The sequence below is a fragment of the Medicago truncatula genome, chromosome 2, assembly GCF_003473485.1.
Source record: "Medicago truncatula cultivar Jemalong A17 chromosome 2, MtrunA17r5.0-ANR, whole genome shotgun sequence".
NCBI lineage: Eukaryota > Viridiplantae > Streptophyta > Magnoliopsida > Fabales > Fabaceae > Medicago > Medicago truncatula.
This window is the reverse complement of record NC_053043.1, coordinates 42,003,076-42,023,028: the sequence shown is the minus strand read 5'-3', so window position 1 is coordinate 42,023,028 and position 19,953 is coordinate 42,003,076. Positions and strand designations below refer to the sequence as shown.

At 32.1% G+C, this 19,953-nt stretch overlaps 2 protein-coding genes, 1 long non-coding RNA gene and 1 other non-coding gene across 6 annotated transcripts; 2 read left to right on the top strand and 2 right to left on the bottom strand.

Moving 5' to 3' along the window:
* Positions 1-1,325: 1,325 nt before the first annotated feature.
* On the top strand, positions 1,326-1,858 carry LOC25487505 (uncharacterized). Its single transcript, XR_003009010.2, has 2 exons — positions 1,326-1,470; positions 1,571-1,858. It is a non-coding gene; the product is annotated as an uncharacterized lncRNA (long non-coding RNA).
* A 1,961-nt stretch (positions 1,859-3,819) lies between these two features.
* On the bottom strand, positions 3,820-7,534 carry LOC25487504 (splicing factor U2af small subunit B). 3 transcript variants are annotated; one of them, XM_024776610.2, is made up of 6 exons: positions 7,075-7,534; positions 6,769-6,850; positions 5,843-5,969; positions 5,294-5,751; positions 5,169-5,177; positions 3,820-4,209 (listed from the first exon to the last, which is right to left on the bottom strand). In XM_024776610.2, exons 1-4 carry the CDS (start codon positions 7,396-7,398, stop codon positions 5,310-5,312), a joined length of 975 nt encoding a protein of 324 aa, XP_024632378.1. In that variant the 5' UTR covers positions 7,399-7,534; the 3' UTR covers positions 3,820-4,209; positions 5,169-5,177; positions 5,294-5,309. The 3 variants fall into 3 exon arrangements, with proteins under 3 accessions (XP_024632378.1, XP_013464901.1, XP_024632377.1); XM_013609447.3 differs by having other exon boundaries at positions 3,820-5,177; XM_024776609.2 differs by lacking the exon at positions 5,169-5,177.
* Positions 7,535-8,352: 818 nt separating this feature from the next.
* On the top strand, positions 8,353-8,424 carry TRNAP-AGG (transfer RNA proline (anticodon AGG)). Its single transcript has one exon. It is a non-coding gene; the product is annotated as a tRNA-Pro (tRNA).
* A 6,174-nt stretch (positions 8,425-14,598) lies between these two features.
* LOC25487499 (AT-hook motif nuclear-localized protein 5) lies at positions 14,599-15,774 on the bottom strand. Its single transcript, XM_013609444.3, has 4 exons — positions 15,513-15,774; positions 15,287-15,415; positions 15,019-15,180; positions 14,599-14,796 (listed from the first exon to the last, which is right to left on the bottom strand). The coding sequence occupies exons 1-4, from the start codon at positions 15,627-15,629 to the stop codon at positions 14,599-14,601; spliced, it is 606 nt and encodes a 201-aa protein (XP_013464898.1). The 5' UTR covers positions 15,630-15,774.
* Positions 15,775-19,953: the final 4,179 nt, after the last annotated feature.

The following is a 19,953-nucleotide window of genomic DNA, read 5'->3' as shown; positions in this document are numbered from 1 at the left end:
GCTTGTACCCAAGATGACGTCGGATGTGTTGCGTTCTCGTTGTGATCCTCTCTATTAAGCCAAAGCCAAATATAATGACATGTCATTGCCCAAAACACATTCCAATTCACTTTATAACCTTAATTAGTTATAACCCACTATGATAAGTTGACTGAATAAAATTGATTTTGGAGTTGCATATGAACATGTAATGTCGACTCCACCTCACCTCTGCACTAGTAACATAAGGGATCTCATTAATTCATCCTTGTCGTTAAATTGTCCGTTAAGAGTCTAATGAGTAAAAACTCTTCCGATCAATTCATCAGATTCTATTGATTCGAATATTGATTCATCAGGTTGTTAGATTCTAAACTTTTTCAATCAGACTCAACCCAATTAATGCAAAACCTTTTTAAAAACAAAAATTTAGTTCAACTAATAATATATGTTGAAAATAATATTCAATATAAACATTATTTACCTATTCTTAAACCTTAAAAATAATTTGACCCAAGAAAATATATTTAAAGCGAAAAATAGTCGAGGGTCGAATAAGACCTAAAAAATTTAGGGGCCTAAAACCCTTACTTTAGCGACAACCCCTTAAACATCCTGTATCAACCAACACATGAACATCTGCAATGCTCCAGTTATGATTCCAAGCCTCCGGATCTTAACCATCACTTATAGATATAAATTTAAACCAAGCGAAATTTGGCCATAATCTAACCAACGATTTCCACAAGGTCGAATCTGTAGCTTTGGCTATCACAACATTTCCCACATTAGTACCCATGTCATATTTACCTTTCGTATCTTGATCTAACAAATATTGATAGTCATTTCACTTTGGTGTTTCTCCAATCAAAGGGACCCCAATATATTTCCCTAGAGGACTAGTCTATTGAAAACAAAATAGTTGAACTAAAACATGCATTGTATTTCTTTTAACATTTTTGGAAAACAGAATACTAGTCATCTATGTGCTTGGTATTTCTTTCAAAATTAGTTGTTTTAACTCTTTTACTTTTAACTTTTTTTTTGAGGGGTCTTTTACCTTTAACTTGAACACTATTGAAATTCCAAAATAATTTTTTTTACCCTCTTGTTAACAACAAACTCGGTAAACCGTTGATAGCTGGCTCGAACTAATCAATTCTCGATCCTCATGGGATCAATCTCTACGTTCATATTATTACTTGTTACAATTGTGTATACTTGCACATCACATTTTCACACAACATATGACACCTTATTGTACCGAAGAGGCATTTATAATAATGTTGATTATATGAATGATTCCTTGCAACTTCCCATGGGATAAAACCAATTTTATTAAAATTATTAAAGCATGAGGTGTTTTGCTTTTAAAGTGATAAAAAAGTTGTTTGTTAATTACATGCAAATTAAAGAGACAAAATATGGCTGAAATTCAAAAAATTGTTTATGCTTTCATCATCATGATTTCCGTAATTCTAGGTCAACATAGTAAGTCCATGTTCACACAAATTTCAATATTTCTTCTTTATCATATGAAAAATATTCCATCATCTTCTAGTAACATTCATGTACTCCTTTTAAAATACAGGTTTAATCCCCTGCAAAACTAATATGGATTGTGCAAAGGATGTATGTCTCAATTATAAATTTCCGACTTGTGTTGGGAAAAAATGTTACTGCTTGTCCGCGTAACAATTTATTTATACATAATTCTATGTTGCTTTTGATTAGCTTATAATTTGATGTGTCTGTCATAATGTTTTTACTATTATGAAATTCTCACACTTTGACTCATGCTTTTATGATATTTCAATTTCTTTTGATAAACTGAAAATCGTGTTGTTGTTATTATTATTATTATTATTATTATTATATATATTATCATGCAAGTATTGTTACCTTTGTTTGCTCGTAATAGATATCAAGAACAACAACTTCAATGAATAATTTCAATTAGTTAGTTTAATGAATAAATAGAAAATATGATATCATAGAGCTATATATTGTACTGTTATTTTAAATATATGATTGATGATATGCTTAAACTGAATAAATATTCATATGTATGTATTTAAAAAATTATTGAAATGAACTAAATCTTAATCATCATATTTTATAATAACAAATTGGTATATTCTTGCACTAAAAGAAAGCTTTAGGGAAAATGTATTTCATTTTAAATAGTAAAAGTAGGGTTTGAGTTCCACTTTGTATATGAAGAAAATTTGGTTGGAACGAAAGAATTTATCTTGTATCCCACATATTTATCGACGGATATTAATCACTATTAAATAACGATGAAAACTTCATATCAATATCATGGTAACTAAAAAAAATAGGGCTTGAGTCATATATATATATATATTTTTAATCCACATAGTTAAATAATAAGTACCAAATTGGTGGAGTTTTTTTTTAATGTAAGTTGTGAACTCATGATTAGTATGGAATTGGGTATTCCCACTAAATGCCTCTCTTGATATCATCAATTGATGTAATGTGATTGAATTATAAATTGGTACAAACCATAAACAAATAATCCTACTCTCATTAACTAAATATGGTCAAATATTATTCATTATACATAAATAAAAGCAAGAGAAATAAACACCGGAAGGACAGTTGAGTTGTAGTTCAAATTGTTTCTCTAAAAATCTTTCTGAATGATAAAGCAACTAATACTTCAGATTGGATGAAAATATTTGTCTTTAAAATTGTTGATAGTGTTTTTTTTATGCATTAGTTAAAAAAAATACAACAAAAATAAGGGATGAGAAAGAACCACACTTGAGAGTGTCTCCTGGTTGCACCTCAACTCAACCTATACTTCTACTTCTTAACAATGCCACTTGTGCTTGTTACGGAACACTTGCTTTCCCTCAACAAGCAAAATTTTTACAAAAATGAAATCAGTTTCAAGCTTGTTTACAAATGAAATCAGTTATTCTTTACAAATGAAGACTTTGAATACTAATTCGTGAGAGTCTTTACAATAAAACACTTTCATATAAATTTCAACAACATATTTTCTTCGTCATTGTTGATGTTATACCAAACTTTGTCTTTCCCATTATAGTCTATTTAGAGGGAAAAAAAGACGTCTCTCAAATCTTCATAATTTGACATGAAGTTGCTCACAACTTTTAGCCTCTCAAAATTTCCATACAAACTTTTAATCTCTACTTTTAAATCAGATCATGTGCACTCTTCAAATTTTTGAATGAATTTTTTTGTTATTTAGGAGAGTACTAAACTAGAAGATATTGAACCTTAAGAATGATTTTTTATTTTATTCAGGAGGGTACTAAAGTAGAATATGAATTTTTTTGAATGAATTTCCACCCTTAAGAATGAACCTTTTTTAATTTTGAGAGTACTAAAGTAGAAGATATTGAAAAACTAATTCAAGCCCGCAAAAACCCTCCAAATTCTTCCAAGTTTTATGTTCACCCATATTAGGAGGTTTTGTACTACTAAGAAAATTAAATTTTTATATTTAAGTTGGTGACACTATCTTTCCTCCTTCCATTGTAAAAAACCATTGATAAACTCCCACATAAACTCCCAAACAGAGCTAAAGTTTTCACAAACATCATATTATAACCTCAAGTTATATGAAACTCTTTGCTATACTGGAATATTTACTACTGTTCCCCACCAGTAGTAATCCAAAGAAAATATGGCACATTTCTCCTACGAGAATTGGACCCGCCAAGTTTATAAATATTTGTCAAGCCACTTCCCTAGCTTTTAGGAAGTTATACAGCCAACGCTAGCTCATACTTTACACAATTTCTTGCTTCAGCGCTTAAAACGGTTCAAGCAACTACAGATTCATATGCATAACATGTCTCCAAATATAATTGTCAACCAAGGAAAATACACCAACATTTAACCAAATGAAAATCCAAGCATCATATTACGGTTCAAATCTACAACCTCAGTAGCAATTTTACAGGCGAAATATAAAAAATACCGAGTTCAAAAGTCAGTCTCCAATAGGCATCTAAAGCTTACAAAATAAGAAAGCATCCTAACATGCCACGAAAAAAGAAAATTAAAGTCATTTTCCTCAGCCAGCAACCAGGAGAAAACTCATGATAGAAGGCTTCACCTAAATAGTCATCCTTATACTTTTACTTCCCAGCTGAAACTGCTCTTCAAGATCTCATAATAAATAATACCTTAAAAATCCATTAAAACATCCTCCAACAGCGTAGGCTTAACCTGTACACAAATTTCAATGATAACTGCAATTAACTCAATGGCTCAACTCTTAGATGCAGGGATACCTGAACCTGCAAAACTCATAAAATGTGTAAGACAGTCATGCTATTTCCAATTTCAAAAGGGTTGAAACAGAGCTCATGGAAAACAAAAAACCCTATAAGAACTGTTGAAAGTGGTCGTTCACTAGTCTTAGTCTTCACGTGTGATGGTGATCAGGGTCCCTGACTGTAAAAGAACAACACACACATCCAGCAAATGCAAATATAACCACGATAACAAGCAAGCACGCAAGTGTATATAATTGGCTAGTTGGAAAAAGGGGTATTTTTTTTTCTTCCAGAAAAAGGTCGATGTTTAACAATTTTGAAAGAACCAACAAAAGTTATGAATAGAGGATAACAAAAAATTTATAACCATGGCAAGAAGGGATTAAAAACAGTATTTTTAGATGAACTGCGTACATGCATTGGCAACAAGAAAGAGCTCAGAAAGAACCAACAAAAGTTATGAATAGAGGATAACCAGAAATTTATAATGACGGCAAGGGATTAAAAACAGTATTTTCATATGTACTGCATACATGCATTGGCAACAAGAAAGAGCTCAGAAAGAACCAACAAAAATTTGAATAGAGGATAACCAAAAATTTATAATGACAGCATGAAGGGATTAAAAACAGTATTTTCAGATGAACTGCATACATGCATTGGCAACAAAAAAGAGCTCAGCTATGCAGTACCTCTAACATATTTGACCACTATGGAAGCCTACTGAAAAATGCAAGGAAACTAGTTTTGCTGAGATCTATGCAGAAAATATGCTTCAAACTAGAGATGCAATTTGGGAATGTTGCATAAAGTGGTACAAGCATGCACATCCAATCACAAATCATGCAAAACAAAAGAAAAAAATCCCAAGGGGGGAGGGGGCATATTCCACATCATGGAACAGTGTACCTGCACCACCTGCACAGCGGAAAATGGGTGGTGAGCTATACTTGTTCTGTGGGTGGTCTATGCTAGAATAAAAACTGTTGCCTAGAACTATAGGAATATGCAAACAAGAGAGAGTGGACACAAACCAGTAGTAAAGACAGATCAATATCCCTCCCAAGGAGATTCCCGTTGCTGCTGATTCTCATGATATGCGCAAGCATTTTGTGAGTGCCCGTTATGGCCATTGCTGGTTTCCTCTGTATTAACCTTACTTGCAGGTTCCTTCTCTTCCCTCTCCCTGTTCCACTGCTCAATTCTCGCACGTCTCTCCTCGCTACCATCCCTGACTGGACTACGATTCCTCCTTCCAACAGGACTTCGACTGCGACTAGGACTTCTTCCCCTCCTCCGTCCAGGACTTGAAGTCCTGCGTCTCCTGCTATCACTGTCGTGATGATAGTCCCTGTCTCTGTCTCTGTCATCATACTTGCTGCTACGACTGCGATGAGGCCGCTCCTCATAGCTTCGATGCCTGTAAGGACTCCTGCTCCTGCTCCTACTGTGCCTTTCGTGGCGCTTTCCAAACAATTGACGCCTCAATTCCCTGGACACAATGCATATATAACAATCACCAACGTTTAGTTAAAAAATACCTAAACCACAAAAGGGTTACTGACCAATGATGGAAATATTACCTGCTAATTCTTTTCAAGTGCATGAAGTTGCAATAACCACCACGGTTGCAAGTATTCTCCTCATATTGCCTGCAGGTAGCCTCACGAAAGTCCGTCACCGGTGAGAAATCAACAATGATTGGACGACCTGCAAGCAAGGGAAGAACAAAAGGTTTGATATTCAAACTTCACAAAAAATTGCAGCTCAACAGATAATAGCACACAATTGGATAACCATCTATGATAAAGGATTCGACTCCTCTAAATCAAATTCTCAAGTAAACTAAGTAATCCCTTGATCTTCGATGACAAAATCAAGAGTTGATAATATGTTCACATCAATGTTGTTAATCAGTTTGTTCAAATTATGCTATGCAACAATGCTACCGCGCCGCTATAGCACTATTTGACAACATTTTGTACTCAACAGTGTATCACGGAACAACAACAATTTAATCAAATTCCGATATGCTATAACACTATATAGCCACTATAACTGCTGTTTAACAACACTAGTCACATTGATGTCAAATGCGGATCACATAAAAGAGCAGTTTGTTCAAATTCCTCCACAACAGAGCTAGCTATATCACTGCTATAGTCCCTGTTTCACAATAGCAGATTGTTCAAATTCCGCTATGCAATAGTATTATCGCACCGCTATTTAACAACACTGGTTCACATAAAGCAAATCATGAATGTGTTACAATATCAACCGTTTTTCTCATCAACAATTGAGATTATTTACTTACCATTCTAAACTGAACATTTCACATCATAGAATCTAAATCCCTATACAAATACATACATACATTATTAAGTTCATTACCCCAAAAATACACATACACACTCAGTCACTAACATTTCGTATCTAATAGTCATCAATTATCAACAATTAAATTAAAAATTAAAAAACAATAATAAATGACAAAAATGAGATTACACACCAGCATAAAATCTTCCAGTTAGATTCTTAACAGCATTTCCAGCATGCTCTTCCTCTCTAAACTGAACATACACATTACCAACCTGAAAAAACAAAAAATCGTAACCAAATCACAACAGAATCAAAACCCTAAAAAAAAAACCTATAAAGTTTTAATTTAATTAAATCACATAATTAAATTAAATGTAACTGTGATGTAACTACATACACGGCGTCGTGCCAGACAGATAGATGTCTGACGCGGCTTCGATCAGAAGTGTCGGTGCTACATAGAAAATAATGAAATGAATATGAATTAATTACGTACCATATGATCAGCGAGATTATCACAAACATTAAGACTTTCAATATCACCATACTTAGACAATTCATCAAACAAATCCTCATAAAACTCTTCAAAATGATCCTGAATTTTCCTTGGATCAATCGGTTGTCCATGAACATCGACACCAGGAGTAATCATATCAGGACGCTGGTACATGTTGGAGAGGAGGATAGTAGGGCTTATGCTTGGCTTAGTGTGGAGACGAGAACATCGATCGCCGTGACGACATGCTCCGATCTTGAAGTAGAATGGACAGTTAACGCGGTCTTTCTCTGTGCCGAAAATTGAAGCTAAATGCTCCGCCATTGATGAAGAGGAATGAATGAATTGAATTGAATTGAATCGAAGAAGAAGAAAAGGGATTTTTAGATGTTAGGGTTTGTGGATTTTGTAGTGATGGGGTTGTTGCGAAGTTTCTTTTCAGTTCTAGATTGTTCACATGGAAATTTGATTTATATGTTTTATTTTTAATAAATTACTGATTATTATTGTTTGGTTTAAATAAATATACCAACATTTGATTTTAGTCTCAATAAAATATTTTTTAGGTTTTTGATTTCTCTAAAATTTTTTATTTATGAAATTAGTCTTTGCTCTACATCGAATATTATACTAGAGTAGAGACTAATTTCATAAATGAAATGTTTTAGAGGAACTAAAAACCTAAAAAATATTTTATGGAGACTAAAATCAAATGTTGGTATATTTAGGGGACTATTTACAATAATGGTTAAGAAACCAAGTTTGAGTTCCGCAAAACATTGTCATCGGAGATGCTAACCGTATGTCTTTGAAACCTCATTAAGTTTTCCTTCAAACACATAAAAATGTGATCTTTCAATTTCCAATTTCATAAGTTTGCGGTGAATACATTTGAAAGTACACACGTCCCAATGTGAATTTTCGGATGGCAAAAGGAAACCAAACCCCACCCTAAAAGAAAACTTAGAATCACTTTCTTTATTATGGAAAAGATTTATACCTTGAATGTGTAATTTGATTTAGTTTAGTAAAAGCAAATAGTGGATTTTTTTTCTTTTTTGAAAGACAAATGAGATGATGTTAAATACAATGAAATAAATTGTATCTCTCAAAAAAAAAAAACGAAATAAATTGTAAAAATTTATTGCCATCATGACCCAACGTTAGTACAACTACAGAGAATAATGTGCATAAAATTGATATAGAGACCAAAGAACAAAGTTTAGGCTTTAATCACAAACGAAATTGATTCAAAACATTTCAAAAGTAAACATCTGAGGGCATTTGGTCTAGTGGTATGATTCTCGCTTAGGGTGCGAGAGGTCCCGAGTTCAATTCTCGGAATGCCCCTTTTTGTCAAATATCTCATCATTTTTAGTGCTTATAGTTTAATGCTTATGGCATAATCTGTTTAAACTAAATATCAGTTCTTAAATTCTACACTAAACATATTTAGTTATTTACATAACTACGTTTTTTTTTGGGAACAATTACAGAACTATATATATTGTGAGAAAGGCCACAAGATTTTTCATTGACAATATCTCAATGTTATAAGTTTCTCAATCCACATTAATATCAGAACTATTTAGAACTGAAATATCATCTAAAATCCACTTTCCTCAACATGAGAAACCTGAAATATATCATCATCTCTTTTACAAGGAACTTATAGATGACAGAAAAATGCATTCAATATCTAAGAAATCAACTTATAAGAAAAGAAAAGCAAACAATCATGTCTTTTGGAATATCATTTCCCGAACCTAAACCGAAAAAATATCAAGAACTTTTCGGTTTTACTGAAAATTAGATGGAGACTTCATGTCCTGATCATTTAATGTACTAGTTGTTGTTGTGGGATTTATGTTTCCATCTGCAGCCGGTAAAAGGTGACTCGATTGTCTTACTTCTTTGACAATCTCTTCGGAATCTGAATTACCATTTCGAGCAGTGGCGCATCAGTCAAAATTCTTTCACCTGCTTCCTTAGCGACGTCTGTCGTGAAAGTTGATGCAATAATCTGATTAACCAGAAGGTAAAGATTGCTAATTCAAAGTTACTGCTCCGCTATTACTCTCTTTTTAACTCTACTCATTGAAATTTATGCAAATTCTTCTATTTTGAATACAAGTCTCACAAGAATTTCAGTCAATAGTAAAGAATTCAAAATAAAGATTGTTAATAGCATTACAGCACCTTAAGCTTGGTGAAGCCTTCTTTTCCTAACACGATACCACCTGAGCTTAAAAGTTTTTGTCAAAATCAGGGACTTGAATCATCTAAAAAATGGAATTGGGAACCAGCGTTGCTCAACAAAACAAGAGACCCTTCTGATGATCAGATCAAGAAGTTTAAATTGCTAATGGATCCCTTTGTTCATGTGGACAAAGGCGCGGTCCTTAAAAATAAGCTTCCTGGGTTAAGGGACTGTTTGGTGACTTTGAAGGCTGGTAGTTTGCATAATGAAATTCTGAAGAGCATTAAACGTTCTCAGAACACAATATTTAACTTTGAATGTAAGGTAGCATTGACATCCGTCCATCCATCGCTTTTCCTTGAATGTGCTCTTTCAGAAGAAGAAAAATCTGCTCTCGACAAGGATCAGCTGGAAAAGCTTAGACTGAACCCACATGAAGGTGTCAAAACAAAATTTTTGTTCAAGTTTGTTCGGCTATGTGATGCTTTTCACGAGAAAGTTCTTGTGTTCAGCCAATTCCATGCTCCTTTACAATTAATTATAGACCAATTAAACTCAGCTTTTAAATTAACTGAGGGAAAGGAAGTGCTGGTCATGTCTGGCGAGGATCCTCCAAAGGTCAAGCAATCCGTAATCCACAGCTTTAACGATGAAAATTGCCAAACAAAGGTTCTACTTGCATCTACAAAAGCTTGTTCTGAGGGAATTAGCTTAGTTGGAGCTTCAAGGGTTGTTCTTCTGGATGTTGTATGGAATCCTTCTGTTGAAAGACAAGCTATCAGCCGAGCTTATAGGATTGGTCAGAAGAGAATGGTATACACATACCATCTGCTCGCTGAAGGGACTACTGAGGAAGAAAAATATGGTAAACAGGCTGAAAAAGACCGTTTCTGAGCTCGTTTTTTCAGAAAAAAATGCCGCCAATAATGATGATAAGTCCAAGAGCTCTGCTGTCAACTTCGAAGATAGAGTTCTTGATGAGATGACTAAGCACGAAAAGCTCAAAGGCATGTTTGTTAAGTGCGTAGTACTGAGGAAGGAGCGAGATGTGGTCTGAGAGTTCTGGCCGTGGATCCAATGTCATGCTTAGATAATTTATGTGTTTGCAAGAATATAAACTTTTCAATCAATTCAGTTTTTGTGTATCCACCAAGGACTACTTGCAAAGGTAAGAATATTTTTGGTGAATCAGATTAAATTAAGAGTTTTGTCTTTATATTTTGTTAATCTCATGATGAATCAATGATAGACTTTTAACTGAAGGTTAAGCAAAAAACAAAAATGGTCTTACTTATCCATTTTGATTAGCTCTAATTATCTCTTTGTTGCTTTATTCAGATCATGCTTCTGATGCAGCTCTTTATTTGGTCACTATACAAAATTTAATGCAAGGCTTGTTAAATTGATAAAACTAGGTTTCATACGTAAACACATTAGGATATCATTTATTACTTTATGTTAAGTAAAGCAATTCCTTTCCTAGGATTTGCAATTCCTAGGATATCATTCCTTTCGAGCTTTTTCAAGAACTTCGATACGAGCAAACACAACTTCGATTGTGTTTGCGGTGGTGGAACGGTGTTAACAACCTCGTCCAGGGTAGAGAAAAAAGAGCCATGATTGATGACATTAATATGTCTAATTTATATCTCCACAACAAATGTAAGACGCAAAGTGAATTGGCAAGCATCGGAAAGTCCAACTCCATTGACAATATCAGAACCGAATAATTTCTCATCAAAATCGAACAATTCATGAGCTTTGGGTATGAGTGTATACCCTAAATCCAAAAATAATTATTGCTATTAATTATTTAAAAATAGAGTTTGATTTTGCAGCGGAGAGTGTCAAATAAAAGCATTTCTATTAATATAAGAATTCTCCCACTAGATTTAGGATATCACATAGACTCATAAAAAAACATAATTCACATTTCACTTCCTTGGTATGGTTTACTTCTACAAAACATATCCATTTTCCCGTGTCACTATCAGAGCGGTGTTTTTTTTTTTCTTCCCCTAAATAACAGATGACACAAGACAAGTCTTCATGGAAGGTATGTACTTGACTCCAAGACTCATAACCTATAAAACTACGGTTTCGCAACCGTAGGGCTAAGCCAGCAAAGACAAACAAAGAAGGGGTGAGTTTCGAGAACATGTAATAGTATAAAATAAATGAGAAGAACACCTAAGCAATTAAGTCAAAGTCGTATCACATCACAAACATAATATTCAGAATCTTGAAGAATATATTATATCAACTCAATCCACATTAGTAAAAAAAATATCATTACATCGTAAGAATCAAAATCTTCACTAACACGATGTCATAATTCAATTCCAAAATAATCACAACACATATAGTCACCAATAATCATCTTCATAAGAACATCAACAGATAAACACCTTCATCGTGTCACACAATTACACCAAATACAAATCATCATCAATTTTTATGCATATGGACTCAGTCCTAAGACCTATATGAATGTGGTACCACATCTACTCATCGTTTTGCCAGAGTTGTATTACTGGACTTTTCTCAACATAGTTGCCAGAGATATGTTACTGGACTTTTCTCCCACATAATTTCCAGAAGTATGTTACTGGACTTTTCTCCCACATATGCAAGACTTATGCTCTAGACTCTATATGAACGCAAGGAATTAAATTTGACAAGTATTACGCATATACACATAGTCACATATTCCACCTATGAATGCAAGACTCCTCCTAAAATGCACGACTCTAATGCAAGCACACAAATCATCACCACTCACATCATCATCATAGAATACATCGGCATCATGAAAATACATCGTCATTTACACCGCAAATTTTAATTGACATCATTATTCACATCATCAAACAATTTTAAGCCTCGTCATTTGCATAGAAAAACAAACAGATTGATGACTTTTGTCAACAATATAGAAGTGGATTTATTCGAAAAAAAGATATAAAATCTAAGACATTTTTAATTCTTAGAATACCACCATAACCAATTTCATACAGATGTCCAACACAATATTTTACAAGAAACCACGGACACAATCCTTACACTCACAAATTAGCCTATAATTAGTTTCTATAGCACCGAATTGGCAGAAGCAAAACAATTATCTACCAAACATCAACTAAATATCAGTAAAATTATCATTAAATCTAAACAAGTAGAAAATTATCACATCATATCAAAGATATACATATTATAATGGTAATTAATCACAATATTATTCACTTTTAAAAATAAGAAATTTGAGGTGTTACAATGAGCCTCTGTGCTAGTTGCTCAAGTGATTCAGACGGAAAGTCTTGGTGGAACAAGATAGACTGAACCCTCATGGAAGAACCTTTTGCAGCTCACTTCATCATAATTGTGGAGTAAAGTGTTAAGGTGCGTAATTGAGTTAGAATCAACTGAATGTGAAAGAACATGATGAAAAAATTTAACCGATCATTGGGCGTGAGCTTGGGGAGCTGCACCTCTAGATTGCACTTCATGCTTCGAAGGTATTCATATTGCTCAGACAATCTATACCAGTAACGTGCTAGTTCTAAATTAAAATATATCATACAAATTTGCTACCATAACAAATTTAAGTCAACGTGACTCTTTCTTTTCTACAAAGAATTAATAGGTGACAGTAAAATACATCATGCTTGTGCCAACTACGCCATAGTGCTCCAGCGCCGCCGTACTATATCCACTATTTCACAACATTTTATACTAAACAGCGTATCGTGGAACAATAGCAGTTTGTCTAAACACCGCTACGCTATACAAGTATAGCCACTATATCTACTATTTCTAAACACTAGTAAAATTTACATAAGTGTTAGAGGCCAAATTTATCAAACTACTTCATTATTGCAGCAACCATAATAGTATGTGAAACAAATCCATATATTACCAGCCAACATCACACATAAACCTAAATCCAATAAACCTAAATCACATATCTTTATTATTTATTACATGTCACTTCATATTTCCATGTTTGTCTATTTATGAATTCAATTAATGTTTTAGTAATTGACTTCATCATTATCCACATAACACAAATATTCATATATGTTTATTTTAATTTAGGTTTAATTGCACTTTTGTCCCCCTATGTTTTAAGAAGTTTTGATTTTGGACCCCTAATTAATTAAAATACAAAACAACCCCCTATGTATTGGATCTTTGGCAGTTTTGGCCTCCTAGATCAATTTTGACTCGGTCAACGCTGACGTGACACTTCAAAAGCGCCATGTGTGCATTGTTTTAATTAAAAATAAATAAATAAAACCACATATAAATTAAAGAATTAAATAAATAAAAAAAAAAAACAAAAAATAATTAAAAAAATATAAAAAAAGCAGTCACATATCACGTTAAGTCAAATATCTTTAATAATACAACTATTGTGATTGATGGACGGTATAAAAAAACATATCGAGCGTAAGTATCAAGTGGTGAATAAAGGAGAATGCTTGATACAGCACCTGCTGCACAAAGTACGTAAACATATCTACGATAATGTGAAGAAATGAGAACATATATCTAGCCAGTATTCAAATTTATCGCATGATGGAAACTTCCCCCAGATGTTTCTGCTAAATTTCCACCTTCACCAAATCAAATATAAAACATTAGGCACAAGTCTTAGTAAAGATCAACTTCTCATGTTTTATTTCAAAGAAAAAATTCCTAATGAGTGAACCTAAGCTACATAATAATTTGAAATAGCTTTTATATCAAATTCATAACTTATTTTTAAATTCAAACTTAGATTTTTCACATATTTAAATTTTTATGCAAGATAAGATGAGTATTAAGAAGATTAATGGTATTATGTTGAACATTTGCTAATTTCATGCAATATTTTTAATGTATTGAAAAGGCAGATATAAAGAGATAAAACAAATTAAACTTTCATTTGAAATTTTGGAAAAACAAATATCTTCTTCTTTTTTATGCTATAAAGGGAATTAATTAATAAGAGACCAAATAACAAAATTTAGACTTTAATGATATAGGAAATTAATTGATTCAACACTTTTCAAAAGTAAACATCAAAGGGCATCTGGTCTAGTGGTATGATTCTTGCTTAGGGTGCGAGAGGTCCCAAGTTCAATTCTCGGAATGCCCCTCATCATTTTAGGTCCCATTTTCAAAAGTTTAAAGCTTATAGCATAATCTGTTTAAACTATCATTTCAATCCACTTTCCTCAACATGAGAAACCTGAAATATACCATCATCTCTTCTACACGGAAAAAATAGAAACTATACCAAATAGAAACTTTCGGTTTTATTGAAAATTAGACACTTAATTTCAAATGTCTTCTACAGAAGGAGACTTCATGTCCTGATTATTTGCCGTACTAGTTGTTGGTGAAAGGCGACTCGAGTGTCCTTCTAACTCTTCAAGAACCTTCTGTGAATCAGAATTACTATTTCGAGCCGCAGCAGCAGCCAAAATTCTTGCAGTTGATTCCTTAGCAACATCTGTTGCAAAACTGGACGCAATAATCTGATTAACCAGAAGATAAAGATTGTCAATTCAGGTTACTCACTTTCATAAAAAAAATGAGTGCAGCTTTACACTCTCTTTTTAACACTACTGATTGTAATTTATATAAGTTCTGCCATTCGGAATATAAGTCTCACATGAATTTCAGTTGCTAGTAAAGAAATTAAAGCAAAAATTGTTAATTAATATCACTAATCATTCCATAAACTATGATTTGCTTACCTTAACAGGTCCGGCTGCTTTGAGGGAATTCACAACAGTACTTCCGAAAGTAATTCCCTTATTATCGGTCAATATAACTCCACATCTTGCCTTTGCACGACAATGACGACCATCATCATCAACGAGACAGATTACAGCTAAAGTAATTATCTGAAATTTTACCTGCAAGCAAACACGCGCACAAATTATAAGATATAAGAGAAAAATTAATTGCTTTACAGATTGCGATATGATGCAAAGTTTTATCAGATTTTGGACCTTTAATTACCTGGCGCTTGTTAGGAGGACCATTTGGATCAAAAAGGCCAACCTCTGATACAGAACCTGTTGCCGAATTTATGATAACAGATCGACGAGGTAATGCTTCAGATAGATTGTATATAGCGTCCACCAAATCCTACAAAACAATAATTAATTAAAAAACCATATATTTAATAAATGAAATATAAAATTGCATATGGAATGCGAAGATTGGTTAATTAAAGTTATACTACCTGACCAGCATTCAAATTCATTATATGAGGGGTGAATGTTCCCCCACCGGAACCAGGAGGGTGCCCTTTTCTTTTCTTGGAAGAAGTTTCTGCCTTGTTCTTATCATCCTCCTCCATATTTTGGCCACAAGAACAAGAAGAATAAATTTTGATTTTCTGTAATTAATGTCAAGAAACACTATGGAAGTGGCACTATGCTTAAGGAGTGGAAAGTGAAACTAACCATGTAACTAGGAAGGAAGTTGCATTTGTTTCTTTTCAATTGCATGTCCCCATTTCTTTTCTACAATATTGGACCAGTCATTATATTATATTAGTCGAATATAACATAGATAAAGATGAAAAGTGGTTTTGCTTGCTACATGTATATGCATTGAAAAACAAATGGAACTTAATCCTACAATATAGTAACTACTAAGTGCATAAGACAATTATATCAAGACCAAGTCATTTCCCTTTAGCATAATAATCTTTTATCTCTTGTATCTCTTATCTCATCTCATATATTTATAAATCTTAACCGGTGAAACTATACTTAACCCTAATTCTAACTTAGATATTTCCCTCCTTTCTCCACGCAATTAAAACTCCTAAACTTTTTTTATGAAAAAAGGTTTTGCAAGGAATCGAACCAGGTAGCATTTGACAACATTCAAGCTATACTTAACCCTAATTCTAACATAAATATTTCCCTCTTTCTCCACGCAATTAAAACTCCTAAACCTTTTTATGAAAGAAAAGGTTTTGCAAGGAATTGAATCAGGTACCATTTGACAATACATTACAATTACAACTTTCACCACTAAACCACTTCCATTTTGATTGAAAAATTGTTGCTTCCAAAATTGATATACCGTACTAAAGTTTTTTTTTAAGACACAAATGCCCTAGCAATTCCATTTATGATAGCTATTTCTTTTCATTATTAACAGTTTCTTTCTTGATATGGTCATTCTATTTGTTGTTGTCGTTGTTGTTATTTTATGTCGTCTACCATATAAAAGTTCCTTTTCATATTTCTTAGCAGTTCCTTTTCCTTTTCATTTTTATAGATTTAACAACCTTGCAGTTAGGATCAGTTTCTTGGTGTATGCTTACTAAGTGTTATGGTATTAAAGTTGCATTTTTAAAATTATTGATAATTTAAATGATTCAAATGATAATTTTATCATTAGAAACTTTACTTTTTAGTGTAATTTGTCGGCCTCTTTGTTTCTCATATATTATATTACTTGAAGTTATTTATTCTGATTTTTTATTTGCAGAAATCGTTAACTAGATTATAACACTACTTTGTTTTCTCCCTTTGACTTTTAACATGAATGTAATCAAATATGAAGGTTGAGAAAGAAGAAATTCAGTAACACAACCTGATAATATTATTTGGTAAGAAAATAAAATTAATAGTTTAAATTGGTGTAACTTTTGCATTTTTTGTTACTTTTTGCAGTCATTTATAGCAAAGCATTGAATGTATAATCAATATGATATTTATATACGAAATTCTTCTCACAAAAAAAAAAAAAAAAGACAAATAATGATTTTAAAATTGGTTGTATTCAATATGCTGAACATTTTATAAAATTGGTTGTATTTATTATTTATATGTTAAATAGATGTAATATGCTCCACATTTTGTAACTATAAGTTCCCTTTGAATCCCTAAACAAATTCCCTTTTAAAAAAATGTATTCTTAGACCTTATTAAGCCTAAATTTTAAATTAACATTTTTGTAAACAACCAATTTTACCATGTTAATGGTTAGAATATGAAAATCACATTTTTAATCGACTTTTTAAATCTTCCTTTTTTTTTTTTTTACAAAACAGTGGTATTTTAATTTCAATTACGGGTTAAGTCTATAATGTGATATACTTTATTCTTATATATTATAGTTGATATGACCCGTGTATGCATAAATGGTGCATGGTACACTATTTAATAATTAGTGGAATGAATTTAGCTATATAATTTGATGATGATGAAAATAATAATAATAAAATATCAATAATAATAATTATTACTATAATAACAATAATAATCTTTCATATTATACTAGCGAAAAGACGGGTACTCACATGTTCATCTTTCCGCTCTTTTTATTGCGTTAACGTTTGAAAATTAGGAACGCTGTTTTTTAATGACATTTTGATTTTTATTAAAACTAAAAATATAAAATGTTTGTTACTTTTAAGTTATAACAAACTAAACTAACCATGATTATTTATTTTAATGACACCAACGATACAACAAAAAAAAATATATAATCTAAATTTTTCTTAATGACACCAACAACAATTTTTATTATAGAATTTTTTTTTTTAAGGATATAATTGGTCATCTAATTTATTACACTTTTTAAATGATCAAGGAAAAAATCAGACATATATATTCATATCGTGTTTGTTACATTTGTTTTAATATTTAAATTTATTATTATCTATTTGTTACATGTGTTATTTATATTGAAAATTGAGAGTATTTTCGGAAAGGAAAAATTCAGCCCAAAAGTAATGAAAGAAGTCGTTTTTTATGACCTATTAGGGGGTATTCAAAAAAAAAAATTACAGGGGGTAAATCAAAAAAATATATTTTACAGGTGGGAAAATAAAAAATGACATATATTACAGGGAGTAAAGCACCATTAACCCTATATAGTATTGATAAACTGGGTCACATTACTAGAGCAATATTTTCATGTTACCTGAACCACATATTTAAGCTCAATTTCCACAGCAGAATTGCATGCTATGCTATGTCAATATTAGTAAGAAAAAATTATACTCACAACGACACCTTGATATCCTTCCAACGAAGTATATATTTTTTTTTTAAGAAGTCAAATTAGCCCACTTAAATTGACATCGAGGAGGATCGAATCTGAGATCTTGAGGAGGAACACACTCTTAAATCTCAAGTCAATACCACCAGACCAACCCAAGTGGGTTCCAACAAATTATATTGAACATATACAAATGAAGCTACTATTTCATTACGCAATAGAAATATTTTTACAAAAATATTTCTTGTTTTGTGAAAAAATCTTGTATTTTTACAAAAAAACAAAAAAATAAGTAATGATTGCCTTCTCATAAAAATGAAGCTACTATTTCATTATGCAATAGAAATATTTTTGAAAAATAAATTCAGAAAAGTTATTCTAAATCTAAAGCAAATCTTAAAAGCTATCGTAATAAATTAGCCACTAGATTGTCATTGAGTATATCGATCTCAAGTTAAAAAGATTTAATAGATGATAGAAAAATGCATCATGACAATTGTTGTTGTTGTGTATCATTAGATTTAATAGGAATCTGACATAGATTCAAAGTATATATTAATGAGATATTAGGTGGGGCTGATGTAGGTGTAGGATCAAACAATGTTCATATTTGGAATAGGAAATTCTTTAGTGCGTCATTGAATGGCTGTATGGTTGTTATTTTATTATTTTTCTTTGTGATTAAAGTGTAATTTCAGTTTAAATGTAGTTATATTGAAAATGTGTTCGATGAAATGTGCAAACATGTTGAAATTACAGTTCCAAAAACAAAAGAAGATCCAAAAGCAAATGTCAACGGAAAAATGTGTAAAACCCAAATTAGAAAAGGTAGTGATGCGATGAGTACAAAAAGACTAATTTACTTGGCAGCATTATGATTTCAGAACCAAGGCAAAGTAAAATAGAGGGTATGAACAATGTTTCAAATAATAATTATGATGTCGAGTCTAACATTCATGATAAAGGAAAAGAAAAGAGGATTCAAACTAATGAGGAGTTAGACTCTTTATCCTCTTGGGAAGACGAGGAGCTAGGATTTGCATTACAAAACTCCCAACTCTTTCAATATCCATTACAATTCAGGAATGGTGCCTCTAAACTTTTTTAAGAGGGAACTAATTCAAGGCCCTAACTCAATATTCAGGAAGCATTTAAATAAAATTCATCGAAATACTTTAACATCCCACCAGACAATATCCAAGTAAATACTCGTAACTTATAGTACTCACTTTCTAAAATTATTTTCTTAGTGCAGTTTGGTGCTAGAATTGTCAAATTCACAGTGATTTTGATAAAATCAACGTAATTTTGACAATTCTTGCACCAAATCAAACATGCACTAAGAAAAATAATTTTAAAAAGTGATAATTATAAGTTACGAGTATTTACTTGTATATTATTTGGAGGATGTTAAAATCTTCCAATGAATTTTCTTTAATATCTTCCTCATTGTTCAGTTGGGGCATTGAGTTAGTTCATCTAGAAAAGGTTTTGAGGTGCTTTCCCCCAAATTGTAGTGGATAGTGAACGAGTTGGGAATTTCGCAATGAAAATTCTAGCTGCTCATCTTTTCAAGAGTATAATGAGTCTAACTCGTCATTAGTTTGTATCCTCTTCTCTTTTTCTCTATAAAGAATGTTAGACTCCCCATCATCATA

Bases quoted from the DNA above. Each gene is read 5' to 3' on its own strand.
- LOC25487504 (XM_013609447.3), bottom strand. From the start codon at position 7,398: ATGGCGGAGCATTTAGCTTCAATTTTCGGCACAGAGAAAGACCGCGTT. The intron at 6,851-7,074 runs GTACGTAATTAA...TTGTTTTTTCAG, and splicing joins ATAATCTCGCTGATCATATG to GTTGGTAATGTGTATGTTCA. The intron at 5,752-5,842 runs GTAATATTTCCA...CATTGTGTCCAG, and splicing joins CACTTGAAAAGAATTAGCAG to GGAATTGAGGCGTCAATTGT.
- LOC25487499 (XM_013609444.3), bottom strand. From the start codon at position 15,629: ATGGAGGAGGATGATAAGAACAAGGCAGAAACTTCTTCCAAGAAAAGA. The intron at 15,416-15,512 runs GTAGTATAACTT...ATTGTTTTGTAG, and splicing joins TGAATTTGAATGCTGGTCAG to GATTTGGTGGACGCTATATA. The intron at 14,797-15,018 runs GTAAGCAAATCA...CTGGTTAATCAG, and splicing joins AAGCAGCCGGACCTGTTAAG to ATTATTGCGTCCAGTTTTGC.